The 19129-nt window shown below is 43.4% G+C and overlaps 1 protein-coding gene across 4 annotated transcripts in view; it reads left to right on the forward strand.

Annotated features, from left to right (window-relative positions):
* Nucleotides 1–19129, forward strand: part of MTA1 (metastasis associated 1) — a 65590-nt gene that overhangs the window by 44507 nt on the left and 1954 nt on the right. For 2 of the 4 annotated variants that reach the window (XM_081206358.1, XM_081206359.1), the window contains 5 exons: nucleotides 169–258; nucleotides 973–1125; nucleotides 2745–2780; nucleotides 10628–10659; nucleotides 18739–18890. In XM_081206358.1, coding sequence (XP_081062484.1) covers nucleotides 169–258; nucleotides 973–1125; nucleotides 2745–2780; nucleotides 10628–10659; nucleotides 18739–18890 — 463 coding nt within the window. Of the gene's footprint in view, nucleotides 1–168; nucleotides 259–972; nucleotides 1126–2744; nucleotides 2781–10438; nucleotides 10509–10627; nucleotides 10660–18738; nucleotides 18891–19129 lie in introns of those variants that run through there. The other 2 variants (XR_014011045.1, XM_081206360.1) reach the window with 2 other exon arrangements.

Genomic DNA, 19129 nt, shown 5'->3' on the forward strand with positions numbered 1-19129 from the left:
ATTCAGGCCTAATTTGTATTAAATGTTCCTTTTTGTGCATTCCTTTTGTAGATTTCCTTTACGTTGAAATGCTTCAGAAAACTCTGGCTTTGGTGTCAAGAAGACTGTTTGTTAGGTTTTTTTGTTAGCATGTAAATGAAGTCTTATTTGTTCCAATATTGTCCTCAGGTGCATCTCGTTTACCAGAAGCTTCAGAAGATTTGTTGCTATTAAAACATGTTGTCAGAAAACCTTTAGAAGCAGTACTTCGGTATCTAGGTATGACCCGTATACATGCATTTTGGTGGCTTCAGGTATAATATTATTCACTAGCAAAAAGTGTCATATTTGACAGGCAGAAGAGGGTTAACCCAGTGTCCCTTCCCATGCTACTAACTCTGTTTCACCAGCTAATTCTGCCCACACCACAATATTGGCCCTAACGTTAATTTTCTCCATAGGAATAAACGACATTTCGCTTGTACTGTATGGGAGAAAGTCATGAGATGCCCATAATATACGGATTGCACCTTACCACTATTGATCCCAGTCACTAAGCCAGAAGCCCTTGTTTGCATGTTCCCTGGGCTGATGCTTTTTCTTGCTCGTGCTAGATGGAACAGAATGTCAGGATATAAATATCATACAAATAGAAGGATATAAGTGACAATGAGAGAGAGAGAGAACCACACACAAAATAACACAGATCTTGGAAGGACACCCTTGTTTTCAAAAGCTTTATTTCTCTCCTTAATATCTGCACATGAGTGTAGTGTCTAACTGTCTATGCGCTGCTTCTAAGGCAACTGTAGGGTCTGATTCCTGATTCAGCCTCTCTCACCTGCATACATATTTTGTTCTTTTTTTAAAAAAAATGTGGCACCCCTCTTCTTCCTGCTTTATTCATGACTGGGTCAGAGTTGGGTTTAAAAACAACGGAGTCTGCCACTGTCCTTTGTAATATGCTCCTAATATGCTGTTCTCACCATACAGAATCTCATCCCTGCTCTCTGAAACCTGATCCTGCTAAGAGTTTGTCTGGCTCCCTCAACAGTGTGCCTTGTGCTAAGTTTACGCCAGTGATTAACAATGGATCTCCAACGATCTTGGGGAAAAGAAACTACGAACAACAAAATGGGATGGATGGTAAGTATTTTCCGGTGCGAACGTGTTGGCAGGGTTTGCAGGTTAATTTTTAAGTCTGCAGGACTAATTGTCTTGGTGGCTTTTCATTTTCAGTGTTGCTAATACTGCTTTTGTCAGAACTGTTTAATACTTACTTTCTGTTTGAAAAATGTATTCTTCCCAATTGCTATTACCAGATAGTGCTTCAGAGCTTTCCACTTTTTGAATATATAGAAATAGCTATAGGGCAACTCCTGTGTTTTATCCACCCTTAAATATCATGGCTTCTGATCTTAAAAATCTAGCCTAGGATTGTTTAATTCATCGGAGAAGAAACAAGTTAGTAGTGTGGAAAAAGAGAGCACCGAGCACACTTAGACTTCATTGTGCTGATAGTAGTTCAGAATCCTTTTCTCTGCTGGAAAAAAATGTGTTGCTTTTAACTATATACAATTTGCCTTAACCAAAATATGAAGGTGGGAAGAAACTTATGTCTAGAACAATGTCCCACAAAACATGGAAAACTGGCTCCTTTACACAAACATAAATTTGCCTCCCTTTATTTGCTGGCGGCGGCTTTTAGCATGCTCTGCTTGCAGGTGTTACAGAGCAGTTGCATGAGAATGCTCTGGCCAAACAGGCTTGAGTGGCCAGGATTGCTTGGCCAGACCCCCAAAGGGGGCCACACATACTTAGGTATGTAATATACAGCACAATTTTAGTGGGTTTGACTAGTGTTGAACATTGCGAATGCTTTAAAGTAATCTGCAGTAGTTCTAAGAGAAATACTGTAGTGGACTCTGCCCTGACGTGCAGCCGGGGGGGGGGGGGGAGATGCCACGGAAAGCAATTTTAATGTGTAAGTTTGTTACATTGATTGATTGATGAATCACTTGATAAAATTGATTGCTAAAACATCCCAAAACTATTTAGCAACCAAAACCTATATTAAACCAAGTCCAATACAGACTAGGATAAAAAGCTCTGCTAAAAAGCTTTGTTGGAAAAGTAAGCCATCCAATTTAAGGTGCTAAAACGATTAAGTCAGTTGTTATGCATAGCGAAGCAAAATTCAGCTGAATTCTTTTCATGGAATTATAGAGTTGGAAGGGACCCCCCCCCCCCGAGGGTCATCTAGTCCAACGCCCTGCAAGGCAGGAATCTCAACTGAAGCATCCCTGACAGATGGGGTGAGCTCTCGTTGCTCGGTCCCAGCTCCTGCCCACCTAGCAGTTTGAAAGCACGTCAGAGTGCAAGGAGATAAATAGGTACCGCAGGGGCAGGAAGGTAAACGGTGTTTCCGTGCGCTGCTCTGGTTTTGCCAGAAGCGGCTGAGAACTGTCTCTGGACAAACATCTGCTCCCTCGGCCAGTAAAGTGATGAGCGCCGCAAATCCAGAGTCGTTCGCGACTGGACTTAACTGTCAGGGGTCCTTTACCTTTAAGAATATGGAAGTTGTTGAACGTTCCCCCCCCCCAACTATACAACCATAGCTTCTGCTATCCTAGATGTGCTATCCTGTTAAATTTTTTGACAAAGCAAGCAAACACCTGCACAGATAACATGTCATTTGTTTTAGTTAAGCTTGTGAAATAATGCAAATCTGATTGTTGATCTTTATGTTCACTGTGTTCTACCAGGCCCCGTGAAGAAGCGCCTTTTGATGCCAAGCAAGGGTAAGATTACGGAGTTGTTCTCGGCTTGTGCTTGGACAGTGTAACCTTTTCTCGATTCATCCGCTGACTTTTCAATTTTGCTTCTTTGTGCTTGTGACCACCCATTTCGTATTGTGTGTACATGTTGTTTTTGTGATTTCTAAATACATCGCCTCCCTTCATAGTTTCCCATGCGGTATTAACGCACCATTATCAGTTTAACTGCAGCTGATAAAAATATCCCGATTTAGCAACCCTTCTGACGTATGTTTGAGTTTTGGAAGGTCTCTAGAGGAAGGGTTTTTCATGATTAGAGAGCAGCCACCCAAACCTTCGCTGTACACAACCTTTTGCACAGAGGTGGGGAACTGTTTTTTCGACTGAGGGCCACATTGCCCCAGTTGAAAGCTGTTGGGGGCCTGACCTGGATCTAAAGTGGACAGGGCCAGACACGGGCATTATTGCATGCTGTTAACACACAACCAAATATGTACACGCACATACAGTCTTAACATATGCACAGACATGCACAGTTAATACAGGGCTGCATCTTCTTCCCTGCTCCTACAGATTTTTTTAAAACCCTCCTACTGAAGCCAAGAGGAGTCCCCCCCCAATCCTAAATATGGAGCAGTGGGGTCTAAATGTAAAGCCTAAATGTGGAGCAGGGTGGAGAGGGCGGTTGCAGATGCAGAGATAAAGTTTAACCCTTCCTTACCCAGCCACAACTTTCCCAGTGCCACCTCGCACTTAAGCTTCATTGGTAGGTTTTTAAAAGCCTGACTGTGGTGCCAAGATAAGGAGGCTTTGGGCTGTATCTGGCACACAAGACTGGTCGTTCATCACTCCTGCTGTAGTTTCTTGGGAGATGTGGTAGCTTCAGGCATCAGTGATATTTTCTGAGGTGTGCAAGGCCAAAATTATTTAAGACTTTATAGGTGAAGAGCAGCAACTTGAATTTTGTCCAGAAGAAAACCTGTATAGGTGGAATTCTTCCTTGGGTGACTGTTCTGACCGAAAGGGTGAGATGTACATTTCAAAATAAAGAGTCTTGCAAGAGGATAGCCACGCTTGTCTGTTGCAGGACGGTTTGGCAAACCTATTATAGCACAAGCTGCCATGGATTCCAGGGTACTTCGCCTGATGCATGAAGATTCATCCTCAGCTGGCAGGAATATGTGCATATAGGTGTAGAAAAAATGTACAAAAAGAATAGTAAGCATTAATCAAGCTTCCATTATTAACAGCTTTAATCAGCAACTAAGCTGTCATTCCTTGGTGACTCCTCTTGGTATGACGACTCAGAAGTCTTCAGGTCTGTCTGTCAAGAGTGTGTTGTGGTAGTAAAGCCTCAAGAACAAGCAGTACGAAGCGTAATTGTTTTTGCCAATAGGCAGCGTCTGGCATAATTGCAACCCAACGATGCAGTAGCCCCATAAGGCTGAGAAATGCACTGGCTAGGAAAGGGATTGCTTCTCACTTTAGGTTGGAATAGAATACACTCATCATGATTACCTGCATGTAATCCAGAAACTCCAGCGGGTGCAGAATGCCGCGGCGAGACTCCTTATGGGGTCTTCGCTGCGAGAGCACATTCATCCGGTATTATACCAGCTGCACTGGCTCCCGGTGGAGTACAGGATCAGGTTTAAGGTGCTGGTTTTAACCTTTAAAGCCCTATACGGCCTAGGACCCTCGTACCTACGGGACCGCCTCTCCTGGTATGCCCCACAGAGAAACCTACGGTCTGCAAATAATAACATCCTCAAGGTCCCAGGCCTCAGAGAGGTTAGGCTGGCCTCAACTAGAGCCAGGGCCTTCTCGGCTGCAGCTCCAAACTGGTGGAATGCTCTGTCAAAAGAGACTTGGGCCCTGCGGGACCTGACATCTTTCCGCAGGGCCTGCAAGACAGAGTTGTTCCGCCAGGCCTTTGGTCAGGGCGCAGCCTGACTCCCTCCTCTGGCAACCTGCACATAATTCTGCTTAATTGGTTGCCATCAATTTGATTTAATTAATTTTTATAATGAAATATTTTTAGATTGTGTGATTATTTGACTGATTATTTGATTGTTGTTAGCCGCCCTGAGCCCGGCTTTGGCTGGGGAGGGCGGGATATAAATAAAATTTATTATTATTATTATTATTATTATTATTACCTCATCCATTCCTTGATTCTGTTTCACTGACTAAATGAGATGAACAAGGTCTCATAGAATCATAGAATTGGAGAGCTGGAAGGGACCCCAGGGGTCATCTAGTCCAACCCACTGCAATGCAGAAATCTCCGCTAAAGCATCCAACCTCTGCTTGAAAACCTCCGAGGAAGGAGAGCCCACCACCTTCCGAGGGAAGTCCGTTCCACTGTTGAACAGCTCTTGCCATCAGAAAATTCTTCTTGGTGTTTAGTTGGAATCTCGTTTCTTGTAACCTGAATCCACTGGTTCAGGTCCTACCCTCCAGAGCAGGAGAAAACAAGCTTGTTCTTCTATGAGAGCCAGTGTGGTGTAGTGGTTAAGAGCGGTAGACTCGTAATCTGGTGAACCGGGTTCGCTTCCCAGCTTCTCCACATGCAGCTGCTGGGTGACCTTGGGCCAGTCACACTTCTCTGAAGTCTCTCAGCCCCACTCACCTCACAGAGTGTTTGTTGTGGGGGAGGAAGGGAAAGGAGAATGTTAGCCGCTTTGAGACTCCTTCGGGTAGTGATAAAGTGGGATATCAAATCCAAACTCTTCTTCTCTTCTTCTATGTGACAGCCCTTGAGATATTTGAAGATGACTGTCCCATCTCCTCTCAATCTCCTCTTATCTTGAATTGCATAAACTCATTTTTTAAACTTTAGCCACCTTTTGTGCAGGAGGGATATGCAACTCAACATTAGTTCTAAAAGAATTAATTAGAAATTTATGCGTGTGCACAGTATCACAAAATATCAGTCGTATAGAGGAATAGCGCTAAAATAATAAAACAGAAAGAGCAATCAATTAAATTCTTTGAGCAGGTGTCTCTTTAACATCTGAAGGCCTTGATACAAGTTCCATGATCGAAGAAGATACCGTGGGCATCTACTAGGAGCAGAGAAGTTAGACAAGCTATATTCTTTACAGTTCAAGATCCATGCTTGATGGACTTTGGGAGGTCATTTTGCATTGTGGGGGCCTTACAAAAAAAGGAGCCAGCTCCTAGTAGCTACTCACCATCGATTCCTCAGCCGTGGATGGACCTACGGGGGAGAATATTTGAATGAGAGATCCTTAAGATACCCAGATGCCAAGTTTAGGGCTTTAAATTTTAAAACCAGAACTCACCATCAAATTTTGTGGTCTAATGCCTTCTGCATATGCTAGGCATGAAATGAGGTTACCTCTGGAAAAAATGGAGTTTTGTATACTTAAGTGTTGCCACCAGTATGGGAAAAACAAAAAGACCCAAAATGGCCTGACATAAGATCCGTGTTTCTATAACCAATGGAACATTGAGGGCAGCTGAGTATATTCATTCATTCATTTCATTTATTTTATTAGTTTCTATACTGCTCATCATCTGAGGATCACAGGTTGTTATAGTATCAGTTGTGGGAAGCCCAGTAACTGAGTTACTGGCAAAACTAAGCCCTTTTTAGTCCAACTGATTATATCAGAAATTGGGGGTTGTCCAGTAGCATAATTTAGGACTAGCCTGTAAGGGAGTGGAAGGGAGTCCCAGCTGCAAATGCACACTCCCTCCTTGGCAGCAGAGCATAAAGGAAAACAGGAAGCAGCGGGGGGAAAGTTTAAAGTTGATGGAAGTTTAGCAGCTGGAAGAGGAGGCGAGGGCAGCACAAGATGTTCTGGAACATAACTGGGGCCATCCCATCCCATCTGGGCAGCAGGATCTACACGGACGGCACATCTGCCCCCCCAAGGGAACGCATTGCCTTTCACCACTGCTGTGGCAGAGGCAGCTGTGATGCTTTTCTTGAAGGCTGGATCTGTGGCCTCTGCTGCTGCCATGCACAGGCGCACCAGCACTGCAGTGGCCATCCTGTGTCCTGTGCCTGAGCTGTGGTGAGATAATTGGGAGAAGGGGCAAGATGGCACAGGCTCACTGAGGCTCCAGCCGATACTGGAGCTTAAGCAAGGTGGAAGGTACTGTTACAAGGGAGGAGGAGGCTGCAGCTGAGCGGGGCCAGGATCTATCACGGCTGAGCCTCTTTCCCTTCCCCTCCCAACCAGAAGTGCTGCTTCAGTTCCGAAGACAGATTTTACTTCCACAGTCAAGACAAAGGCTGCCTCTTGAAGAGACTTAGATACGTTCAGCCCGGGGAAGAAATTTGAGCTGCACATGCACTGGCAGGTTTGGGGTAGGGAGAAGAGTCTCAGGTGAAAAGCAAAGTTCCCAGGGAGATTCATAAGGGGCGAGGCAGTTCTAAGATAGTCTGGTTCCAGGCAGTTTAGGTTTTGATCAGCATTCTGGCTTCGCTTGCATTCAACCGTTTGAGCAATGGGCATTGTCTTTTGCACATGCTTGGGTCTCATACATTGTACCTCTCTCTCCTGGGGCCACCAGACGTCCCTGAATTGTTGTTGTTGATGGATTGTTCTGTACACTCTGAAATGCCGCTCCATTTTTGGAGCAATCCATCAGCACACCAAGAGATGTCAAAATCTGCCCAAGGAACTCTGTTCAGTCCACGTTGTTTGATCTAGCCACTAGAGGACAACTTGCTTAGCATGGAGCTGTAGCGTGAGTGGGTTTATCAGAATGTTGCCCAGGTTGTAAATCGTGAACTGCTGGAACACTTAAGAGGAGTGACGGAGGCCTAGCAGCCTGAGCGTGTATTTGAAGTAGCCGTAGCAGGTTTGGAAGGCCATTTTTCATCCATCGTCATGCTCCTGTGATCAGTGTATATGGCGGCAGGATGTAACTGGTCAAACAACCGTTGGATGAGAGGCAGCCTGTGGTCTTCCTTAGTGCCTGATGCAGAGATGTAATTCTCCGGATCTGCTCTTGCTGCTGGAGATATCCTTGTGTGAGATGCTAAGGATCTGATGAACCATCCAGAATGGGGCTGTATCACCAGCCAAACATCACAATATAGTGATACATTGGGAGGTTGAAAAGTGGAGGAACTAGCTGCGTTGGCTCCGGCGCCTTGTTAATTCTCCTTGACCTCTCAGTTGGCTTTTGATACCATCAGCCATTGTTTCCTTCTGGAGCGGCTATCTGAATTGGGGGTAGTGGTTTCCAGTGGTTCTGGTCCTACTTGGATGGTCGTTCCCAGAGGGTGATGCTTGGGGAGTGCTCTTCAGCCCTGTGGAGCCTTCCAGGTGGAGGTCCTCAGGGCTCAATTTTATCCCCCATGCTGTTTTAACATCTACATGAAACTGCTGAGAGGGGTTATCTGGAGTTTTGGAGTTTGGTATGGCAGTGGAGTTTTCTTGCCTCAGTAATGGACTGGATGAGAACCAATGAAACTCAATCCAGATAACACAAAGGCACTGTGGATGGTTCCCTAGACCAGATGGCTGGGAGATTGCCTGCTCTTGATGGGGTTTCCCTCTGAAGGAGCAGGTATGTGGCTTGGGGGTCCTCAGTGGGGTTGCATGCCTTCTATCAGCTTTGGCTGGTAGCCCAGCTGCACCCCTATCTAGACAGGGACAGCCTAAGTTCTGTTGTCTATGCTCTGATACTGTAACCTCTAGGTTGGATTACTGCAAGGTGTGACACATAGGGCTGCCTCTGAAGGGGGGTCAGGAACTTCAGCTGGTACAGAACTTGGCAGCCAGGTTGCTCACCAGGGCAAGACGGTTTCAACATATAACCCCCAATCCTAGCTTGACTGCACTGGCTACCAATTAGTTTCCGGGCTGGTTTTGACCTATACAGCCTTAAAACAGCTCAGGACCACTATACCTCAAGGACCGCCTATCCCCATATGAACTGACCTAGACCCTGAGATCCTCCTCTGAGGCCCTTCTTCGTGTGCCTCCTCCACATGAGGTCTGGAGGGTGGCAGCACAAGAATGGGGTCTTTTCTGCAGTGGCTCCTTGTTTGTGGAAAGCTGTCCTCAGGGAGGTTCATCTGGCACACTCATAGAATCATAGAATAGAATCATAGAATCATAGAGTTGGAATAGACCACAAGGGCCATCGAGTCCAACCCCCTGCCAAGCAGGAAACACCATCAGAGCACTCCTGATATATGGTTGTCAAGCCTCTGCTTAAAGACCTCCAAAGCAGGAGACTCCACCACACTCCTTGGCAGCAAATTCCACTGTCAAACAGCTCTTACTGTCAGGAAGTTCTTCCTAATGTTTAGGTGGAATCTTCTTTCTTGTAGTTTGGATCCATTGCTCCGTGTCCGCTTCTCTGGAGCAGCAGAAAAAAACCTTTCTCCCTCCTCTATGTGGCATCCTTTTATATATTTGAACATGGCTATCATATCACCCCTTAACCTCCTCTTCTCCAGGCTAAACATGCCCAGCTCCCTTAGCCGTTCCTCATAAGGCATCGTTTCCAGGCCTTTGACCATTTTGGTTGCCCTCCTCTGGACACGTTCCAGTTTGTCAGTGTCCTTCTTGAACTGTGGTGCCCAGAACTGGACACAGTACTCCAGGTGAGGTCTGACCAGAGCAGAATACAGTGGCACTATTACTTCCCTTGATCCAGATGCTATACTCCTATTGATGCAGCCCAGAATTGCATTGGCTTTTTTAGCTGCACTCGTTGTATATCTTTAGGTACCAGGCAAAACCATTCCTCTTCAACCAGGCCTTTGGCTGATTAATAATCTACAGCCTTTAAAATGTGTTTATGGGAGGGGGAGTTTTTGTTTTGTTTTAACTATTTATGTTGTATGTTTTTATTTTGTGAACCACCCTGAGGGCTGTTCATAAAGGGCTGTATATAAATCTAATAAACAAATACATACATACCTTTATACATACATAACTGTATCTGTGGAGAACTGCTACTTCATGGGCCCGCAGAGGCATCTCACAAGACACTGTTAGAAAAAGGATGCTGGACTAAATAGATCTGATTCAGAGGGGCGACGGGCGTATATTTGAATCAGTTGGTAGGTTGCTATGTGACTTGCCGTAAATTGGCAAGGCTCCCAATTCTTTGACAATAGCAAAAACAGAAAGGCTGCCAGTGAAACCAGGAATGGATTGTGTGAAAGGAATGTGAACTCAGTTCTGATACTAAACACCTTCCTTAAGACCAAGGCAGACTGAAACACAGTAAAGATTTCTGCGCCACTCCCCAAACTTTTTTTTTTTAGAAGTAGAATAATTCTTCACTGATAAACCACATATAAAACTGATTTTATGTCCAACCAAGAGATAGAAAACTATTTTTAAGAGGGCAGGAGTTGGATTATTAATTCAGATCCCTCATTTAACAATGCCTCAGAGAAGATGGCTCAATGCCTGCCTCCTTTTGAGGCTGCCTTGCAAACAGCAGGATTTTCCCAATGTTTCCCAGAGGAAAATGTGAGTCTCTGTTAAGCTGAGCTGAGCCAAACCTCAGCTTGTCAGATAACTAATGGTAGGCAGGCTGGTTGGTTGGCCGGTCGGCCGGCAAGTAAGGAAGCCAACAACTGCTTTCCTATAACTACTGCACACTTTCTTCTGCTGCTTTCATTGCCATTAATAACGATGGACAGTATATTTAAATATTTTTGCAATTATTTTTAGATCACTTAAGGAGCTAATCTCATATATTTACCAAAGAAAGCAAATGTGAAAGCGTTTCCTGTTTTGGAAAGTGAGTCATTTTCAAACATTAGCCATGCTGTTTTTATTTTTGTGCTTTCTTTCTTTTTATTTTTCTCTTTGGAAAAGCAATGGTGTCTTACGAGCTCTATTCTCTTTCCTGTTTGTTAGGTCTGCCCAACCACGGACAAACCAGACAAATGGTAAGAGAATGTTCATCTAAAAAAAGATACAGTAGACCACCATCCCAAGCAGAAAGCTCTAAGGCAGGCGTAGCCAATGTCGTGCCCTCCAGTTGTTGCTGGACTACAACTCCCATCAGCCCTAGCCACCACAGTGAATGGTCAGGGATGATAGGAGTTGTAATGCAACCTCTTGAGGGTATCTCATTGGCTACCTCTGCTCTTAAGGTGCACTTCTGCCACTGCTTTTCTTAGCTCTTACTGCATTCTTTTTTTAATTAAAAAATGGCTCTGTCTATTAAAACAAGGAAGGGACCAAATAAACAAGGAAGGGACCAAATCAAATGATCCACTAAAATGGATAAACACCTTATGTTTGACGAGATCTTTTTACCTAGAAAAAATTTATGAAAGTGATTGATGTTAGTACCTGGGCAAAGTGTTCAGCCCACATATTTTTGTAAGTTTTACAGGGGGGATGCCCCTCCCCCAAGATTGTATTAATTTTTATAGAGTGTGTAGTTCTAATTTTGCAGGGGAGGGGGGGATCTTATCTTTAAAATCAAGGTGACCAAGGCTTTGTTGGGAAACTGTGTACATGCAGCTACTCACACAGAGTCAGTTAAGGTTTGGCAGACAGCCAGAAGGCAATCTGAAGGAGTAAGTCTGCCTGGTGATAACAGAGGCATGGATACAGCTCCATGATTGGTCAAGCTCTTTCAAGGGAGTGCTAATTAATGGCCTACTAACTGAGATGTGTTCAGTGTTCAGAGGTTCAGTGGTTCAGTGTGTCAGTGAGTGTAGGAGTTGTGAGTCATGTATGGGAGAGCTAGCAAAATATCCGTGTTCTGTTCCTGTAAATAGTCCACTGTATATAATAAACACCTAACTATAAGTTCCTGGTTCCTGCTTCGTCTATCCTGCCTGCAGCCAAGTTGCCAATTTCTTCTGTGGATTCTGCGTGTACTCTGCTAGGTTTGGCTAAGGTCCTGCAACTAGTCAGAAAGTTGCGAAACACCCAATAGGTTTTGCCAATAGGCTTTTCTTCCTTCCACTAACGATAAAAAGCCTTGCCACCATTTCAAGCAGTGGCAGCCCAGTGTCATTCCTAAATAAGAATTCCCAGGAAATTACCGTATTTTTGCTCTATAAGACTCACTTTTTCCCTCCTAAAAAGTAAGGGGAAATGTGTATGCATCTTATGGAGCAAATGCAGGCTGCGCAGCTATCCCAGAAGGAAGCCAGAACAGCAAGAGGGATTGCTGCTTTCACTGCACAGCGATCCCTCCTGCTGTTCTGGCTTCTGAGATTCAGAATATTTTTTTCTTGTTTTCCTTCTCCAAAAACTAGGTGCGTCTTATGGTCTTATAGAGAGAAAAATACAGTATGTTATGGCGTAGAGCTTGCTCACCCATAACACTAAGGCAAACCATGGATTAACACAAATGCACGGGTTCACGGCCTCTTTATTCATTCTCTGGTCCTTGCCACTGCTGCATTGCTGTTGACTAAGCTGTGGTTTGACTTAGTGTGTCATCTGAACCCCAAACCAGAAATACTAGATGTTTGTTAAAAAGGAGAAAAATACCTAGTATGGATTTGGGTTATTTAATAAAATACTAGAAAAAGGAGATTTGCCTAAATCCTGGAAACCAGGCAGAGTAGTTGTGCTGCTCCAACTGAGAAAGGATTTAGGCTCAGAAAGACCCATAAGCTTAATTAACCAGGAAATCAGCAGTATTGATAGCTAGGTTTAAGTCCATAGCTCATTATTTATCAGAAGAGGAGGCACTTAGCAGATTCTGTGAGACAGGTGTTAAAGTTTATTTGCAGCCAGCAGATCATTATAACATTTTAACAATTAACAATAACGTCAGTAAAAAGTCACATTAATACAACTGAATTACACAGAATTATAATTACAGATAGGTAGCCGTGTTGGTCTGCCATAGTCAAAATAAAAAAAATTCCTTCCAGTAGCACCTTAAAGACCAACTAAGTTAGTTTTTGGTATGAGCTTTCGTGTGCATGCACACTTCTTCAGATACACTGAAACAGAAGTTGCCAGATCCTTCTATATAGTGAGAAGGTGGGGAGGGGTATTACTCAGAAGGGTGGTGGGAATGGGAGATTGGCAGATAGCTGAGATGAGCCTATTGACGACTCTTAACGACTGCAATAGGTCTTACAGGAAAAGGCAAGGGGTGAGAAGGTGAATTATAATACTGTAAAATATATGTATCAAGCAACCTTAATAGATCAAATAAGGATGGCCATATTAAAAAAACTTTGCCGCTTGTCTCATGACTGACACATTGGAGCCCCGAAGGAAAGTGATCATAAGAGAGTCAAAGCAGATACAAGGGTTGGGCTATATAATAGGATATATTAGGTCTCTCCTAGCCACTTGATAAAAACTACAGAAAGAAAGGACATCAATGCTACCTCAGCATTGTTACAAGGGCAACATCTATTGTTCATTGGAGTTTTATTGTATCTGCCATCTAATAAATTAGAAGGGAGGGCATTCAGCCTTGGCACAGAGAAAACTTTCCTATAATTCAGGGCATTTCATCTTTGCAGGGGAAGTATGGTAACCCCAATGACTGAGGGGAGCAGGGTCTCTATGCAGTAGTTTTGTAGCCTTATTGGGGTCCACCGATTGGGTCTGCGTTGGTCCCGGACAGGAGGAAGGAAGTCAAATGACTGAGGGTTGGTTCAGAGAAAGAGTTCTTTATTTCTGCTCTCCGGAACAGCAGAAAGGCACTTGCGTGGTCAGTCCACAGCAAGTCCAAAGAAATGAGAAATTTCATGCAGTATATATATCCTCCAGGCACCCTCTCCCTCCTTCCCCAGGAATCCAACCACGTCAGCCTATACACGCAGGTTGACATCACATATGTTCTTGCTTTGGTATTCTTAACCATAAAAGGGAATTCCTTCCTGTACTTCTGACCATAAAAGGGTATTCTTGTTCCTACTCTTATCTTGGAGCAAGAGGTCACCAACTCCAAGAACACACTCTGGCGCTGTTCCCGGACTAGGTCTGTGTGTCAGAGTGTGGTAAGATAAGACCCAGACATGTCATCCCTACTCCACTGGAACAGCCAAGGTCATCCTTGCCGTCACAAACTGATAAAGGAGAGGGCTCTGAGCACTTGTTTATACAGCCGGGTTTTTGTTTATACATTGACTCAGAGCTCAAGTTAATGGATTTTAGCTAAGGAAAAATAGGGATTTTGGTGCCCGTTTCAAACTGCCTGCACAGTCAGTTTTTGGGTTTGGGAAACCCATTCCTTCAGTTTTCAGTTTTTTCATAGAACTGTGGAGTTGGAAGAAACCACTAGGGTCATCTGGTCCAACCCTTGGAAGCTCCTGAAAACCTACATCCAAAATCCTCTGTTTAACCACTGATTTGGCACCCTTTAGGTCAAGGGTCAGCAAACTTTTTTGTGGGTGGCCGGACTATATTTTTTTTGGGGGGGGGGATGAACGAATTCCTATGCCCCCACAAATAACCCAGAGATGCATTTTAAATAAAAGGACACAGTCTACTCATGTAAAAACACGCTGATTCCCGGACCGTCCGCGGGCCAGATTTAGAAGGTGATTGGGCCGGATCCAGCCCCAAGGCCTTAGTTTGCCTACCCATGCTTTAGGTTCATGGTCAACAGGTAAGATGGTTATAGATCTGTTGAGGTGAAGGTGTTAAACATCATTCTCATACGAGGCCAGTATCGGTTTTCACACTGAATGCTATAAAGACTTTGGCAGTGGGCCTTCCTACCTAAACCACTGACCGAGATAAATTTTGGAGCCAAATTTATGATTTTGGTGAACCAGGTGTCTTCACCATAAGATGGAGTTTGTGTCTATGGCTTGGGTTTCCAACCACTAAGTCTCACTAGAGGCAGCAGGAAAATGTCTCCCTTGTCGCCAGCTTTGTTATTGACTATGGTGGTGGAGGTTTTAGGAGAAGCAATTTACAGATCAAAGGAAAAGCTCACAGCATCAGTATCTTTGCTGAGCCTGCCCTGAGCAATCTGAAAGAGGAAATTAAGGAACCTGAAAATCCTATATCGGGATTTTAGCCTCATAGCAGGTCTAGATGCAGACGAAGATAAATCAAATCTCCTCTGTTTCAGCACCCCACGAGCTGAAGTTGGTGAACTTTGGAAACATTCAGGGCTACAAATACAACAGCATTCTCACGTTTTAGGGAAGAAATCTCATTGTGGGTTTCAAACAGCTGAAAAACAGAAAGAAAATATTGATCCAATAATGGAATAAAATAACTCTTTTGTAATAGAGGAAGATTACTGCCACCAAAATTACATTACAGTGGTACCTCAAGTTACAAACACCTCAGGTTACAAACGCTTCAGGTTACAAACTCCGCTAACCTGGAAGGGTTACCTTGAGTTGAGAACTTTGCCCCAGGATGAGAACGGAAATCGTGTGCCGGCGGCAGCAGCAAGAGGCCCCATTAGCAAAAGCGTGCCTCTAGTTAAGAACAGTTTCAGGTTAAGAACGGACCTCCGGAACGAATTAAGTTCGTAACTAGAGGTACCACTGTATTGCCAAAAGTTATTTTCCTGTTTCATACACTACTGATTGAAATTTACTCTGACAGGCCTTTGCTGCTGTTTTAATTTTTAATTAACCAGCCACTTTAATTAGCTGTATTTTTATTATTTTTACATGCTGTTGTATGTTTTGATGTTGAACACCACCCCAATATTTTGTGATTTTGCGTTATAGACACGCTTTTATAAATAAATAAATAAAAAATTTTCTAGGGTGTGATTAAAAGTGGAAAGGAAAGCTTATGGAGTTTAGTAATTCTAGCAAAAGGTCCAGATTTTGTGTGTGTGTGTGTGTGTGTGAGAGAGAGAGAGAGAGAGAGAGAGAGAGAGAGAAAGAGAGAGATGCATATGAGCTGTGTCCACCTATAATAGTTTACCTGGGATTGGGGAATGATCTCATTTGTTATAATGCACATTTGTGGCTGGCACCCACAGCACTTTCTCAAAATTTGAAGTGTGTCCACAAGTCCCAAAAGGTTGGCAACCCTTGGAGTATACTACTCAAATGGTTATTAAGCCTAATTTAGAATCATAATTACATCACATGAGTTTCCGTGGAGCTCACTTTCCTTCTTTGAAAACTATCCCTTTTATGTCTGTTATGCTCTATTCTTTCAAGGATTAAAAATTCCTTTTTGAATTCTGGGGAAGGAAACAATTGATACGGATTTTACCACTGCTTGTCTCATCATTACTTCCTTTTTCAGACTATCCTCAATTCATCCGTGCACATAAATCTCAATATGTGGGCTAGGCTGCACACAGAATCGGAGATCTACATGTGAGGAACCAAGTCTAGCTTTCTGAAGCTAGACTAATGGAACTAGTATGAGAAAGGCAAATTGGTTTCAAAAAGTAGCAGACTTTACACAAACAGTATTTGCCACAAGTGGCGCATGATGCCCACAGAGAGATAAGACTTGGCGCAATCTGCCCATACAAATCGCATCAGCCAGAAATTGGCGCACCGAGCACCTCTGTGAAATTGCATTACATGAGCGGCAACATGTCTTTTGTGTTGAAGAGGGTATAGAATCGGAGAATCTTTCTTTCACTTCTGGGCTTGTCCACTAGGTCAAGCTGTCTTCGAGCAAATATTACAGCCAGATCCAATGTTTGCACTCCTTTTCTGAACTCTGACAAAACAGTTCTTTCATAATAATTTTGTCTTAATGCTGTTAGCAACTACTTGCAGGGACTCCTTGTCCCCCATCTTGCATTTGCGCAGCCTGTTATTCCTAAGTGCAGAACCTTAAGATTTGTCCCTGTTGAAATTTGTGTTGTTAGTTCTGGCCCAGTTCTCCAATCTGTTTGGTTGTTTTTTTTTGTGAATTTGCATTTTATTTATTTGTTAACATTCTTATATTACATCAGTAAAAGTTGCCATATTACATTACAGGACTTACTATAATATAATTTCCAACATGTATACAAAAATTATATACAAATATTATATACCAAGAAAGAAAATGAAAAAGAAAAAGAAAGAAAGAACAAAGAAAAGAAAAAACAAATTCCCCCCCAAAAATCATATACATACCAACACACTAGACTTCCTGTCTATCCCATTGTATATTCCTTTTTTACAAATGAATGTACTCTTATTATTGTATATTTCTTTACATTTTATCTAATACATTCCTATATCAATATGTGTTCTTAGTCTTATTTCTCAACTCAGTCTCACTCCAGCATCAATCAAATGCTAGCATAGATAGCGAACCTTTACTGTATTTTTGAACATATGTTTTATATCTATCCCACTTTCCCATACATTTTTGTTTTGAATTGCCTCTCAGGGTATTTGTTAACTGCGCCATTTCAGCAAATTCTTGTAGCTTGTAATGCCAGTCCGTTATTGTCGGGGCTTCTTGTTCCTTCCACCCCTTTGCCACCAAAGTCCGAGCTGCGGCCGTTGCATATAAGAATACCTCCCTAAAGGCCTTCAGGATGTCCCTGCCAACAACACTTAACATCATCTCGAATCCTGAGTCTTGTCCTCTGTGGCAGGGTATAAATAATGGGCGGGGTATAAATAATAAATTATTATTATTATTATTAGTTGCTCCTCATTTTAAAAGTCTCACTCCTCTCCTACAGGGGGTGCCCCCCAGCTCTTCCGACCAATAAGATCTAGAATCAGTTGGCCAGGTTGATTCCCTCTCCCAGGTGGGCATCTTAAAGACCATTTTTGCATTAGCCTGGCTTAAAGAAATGGCGGGGTACATTAGAGCCTTTCTTCACAGTTGTGACCTTATATGTGACACCCCCAACTATGAAATTGTCAATGCTGTAATTTCAGCACCCAACCGTGTTTTTATTTCCACCAGCTTTTAAATCTTCTGTATGTTGCTTATATGCTGAATGCTGTTTGTTTTCTGTGCTGCCGTCTACTTTTATACAGTCAGTAGTGCAGGAGTCTCTTAATCTCTGGATCATAGATTCAAGCCCCAAGTTGGGCAAAAGATTCCTACATTGCAGGGGTTGCGACCCTCGTGGTCCCTTCCAACTCTCAATTCTATGATTCTACACCAGGAGGGCACAATGTCTCTATGGTGCTACCTATTCTGTTGCTGCTACTTTCATACTTTTGCTTTTCTAAACTGTCCTGGGAACATGATGAACACATATTGAGTACCCTTCAAACTACATGAAAGAAAACAGTATTTTTTCTTCTTCTTCCCATAAATCTCTGCATGCAAGGGAGGCAGGAGGTTATTTTACCACTTCAGCTGTTGGGGGTTAGAATTGGTTCACCCTTCTATTGACATTCCGCGATGGAAGGCGAGGTAGTGCGCCCTTGAATCCAAACAATCTTTCTTGGTGAGCTTACTGGGGTCGGTACTGTTTGCACACCCAGCAGCCTTTAGTTTATTTTTTCCGTAAGATTTTATTCAAGCTTTTTCATAATACTGTCAGATGAAAAAAATAATGTGAATAAAAACAAAAAAACAGAGAAAGGGAAAAGAAGACGCAGTCCTCTCTCAAAGGTAGCTCTTTAATGCTTGTCACCCACAGATAGTGGTGGACCCTCCCAACACCCCCCCCCCTTTATATAGGGTCTCTGCTGTCAACTGCTAATGCTCTACCTCCTGTCAGGGATATCTCACATAATACTGGATGTTCCCCTGCCTCCCATCAGAGCAGGAATTTACAGCAAGAAAAGGTCTCATTTTCTGTCCATTTAAGAGATACAGTGGTACCTCTGGTTGCGAACGGGATCCGTTCCGGAGGCCCGTTTGCAACATGAAAAGAGCACAACCCGCAGCAATGCGTCTGCACATGCGCGGGTTGCTATTCGCAGCTTCTGCGCATGCGCGTGACATCATTTTGCGCTTTTGCGCGAGCGGCGAAACCCGGAAGTAACCCTTTCCGGTACTTGCGGGTCGCCGCGGGACATAACCTGAAAGAACGTAACATGAAGCAAACGTAACGAGGTATGACTGTACTTGTTCCTAAAGTGGTTTCTGCGGGGACCCATAACGTTTTTGTTGTTCTTTATGTATTGCGTTAGGGACCAAGTCGAAACTTGCTACTCAATGGGAAATCATACCAAACAAAAGTCCGGTTAATCCGTGGTGGAACCATGTTTCCAGTGAAAAGGAAGAGGATGAACTGGATTGACGCTCCTGACGATGTTTTCTACATGGCCACCGAGGAAACCAGGTAACATGTTCACTTCAGTAAGAGTCTGTTCTGTGATTCTATTAAGAGCGATCAAATGTAATTTACAATTGGTTAACGACTGAGCTTCTGAAAAGATGGAGTAAGATTGAAATGAATCAATAGTTTCTTTATTGAAAAAATTAGACCTGGTGAAATGGCTGTCTTCAACCAAAAGTTGAGTCCTCCTTAGCCTGCTGTGCTGAATTTACCACTTACAGGTGAAACTCGAAAAATTAGAA

Source organism: Podarcis bocagei (assembly GCF_964188305.1).
Source record: "Podarcis bocagei genome assembly, chromosome: 8".
Lineage (NCBI taxonomy): Eukaryota > Metazoa > Chordata > Lepidosauria > Squamata > Lacertidae > Podarcis > Podarcis bocagei.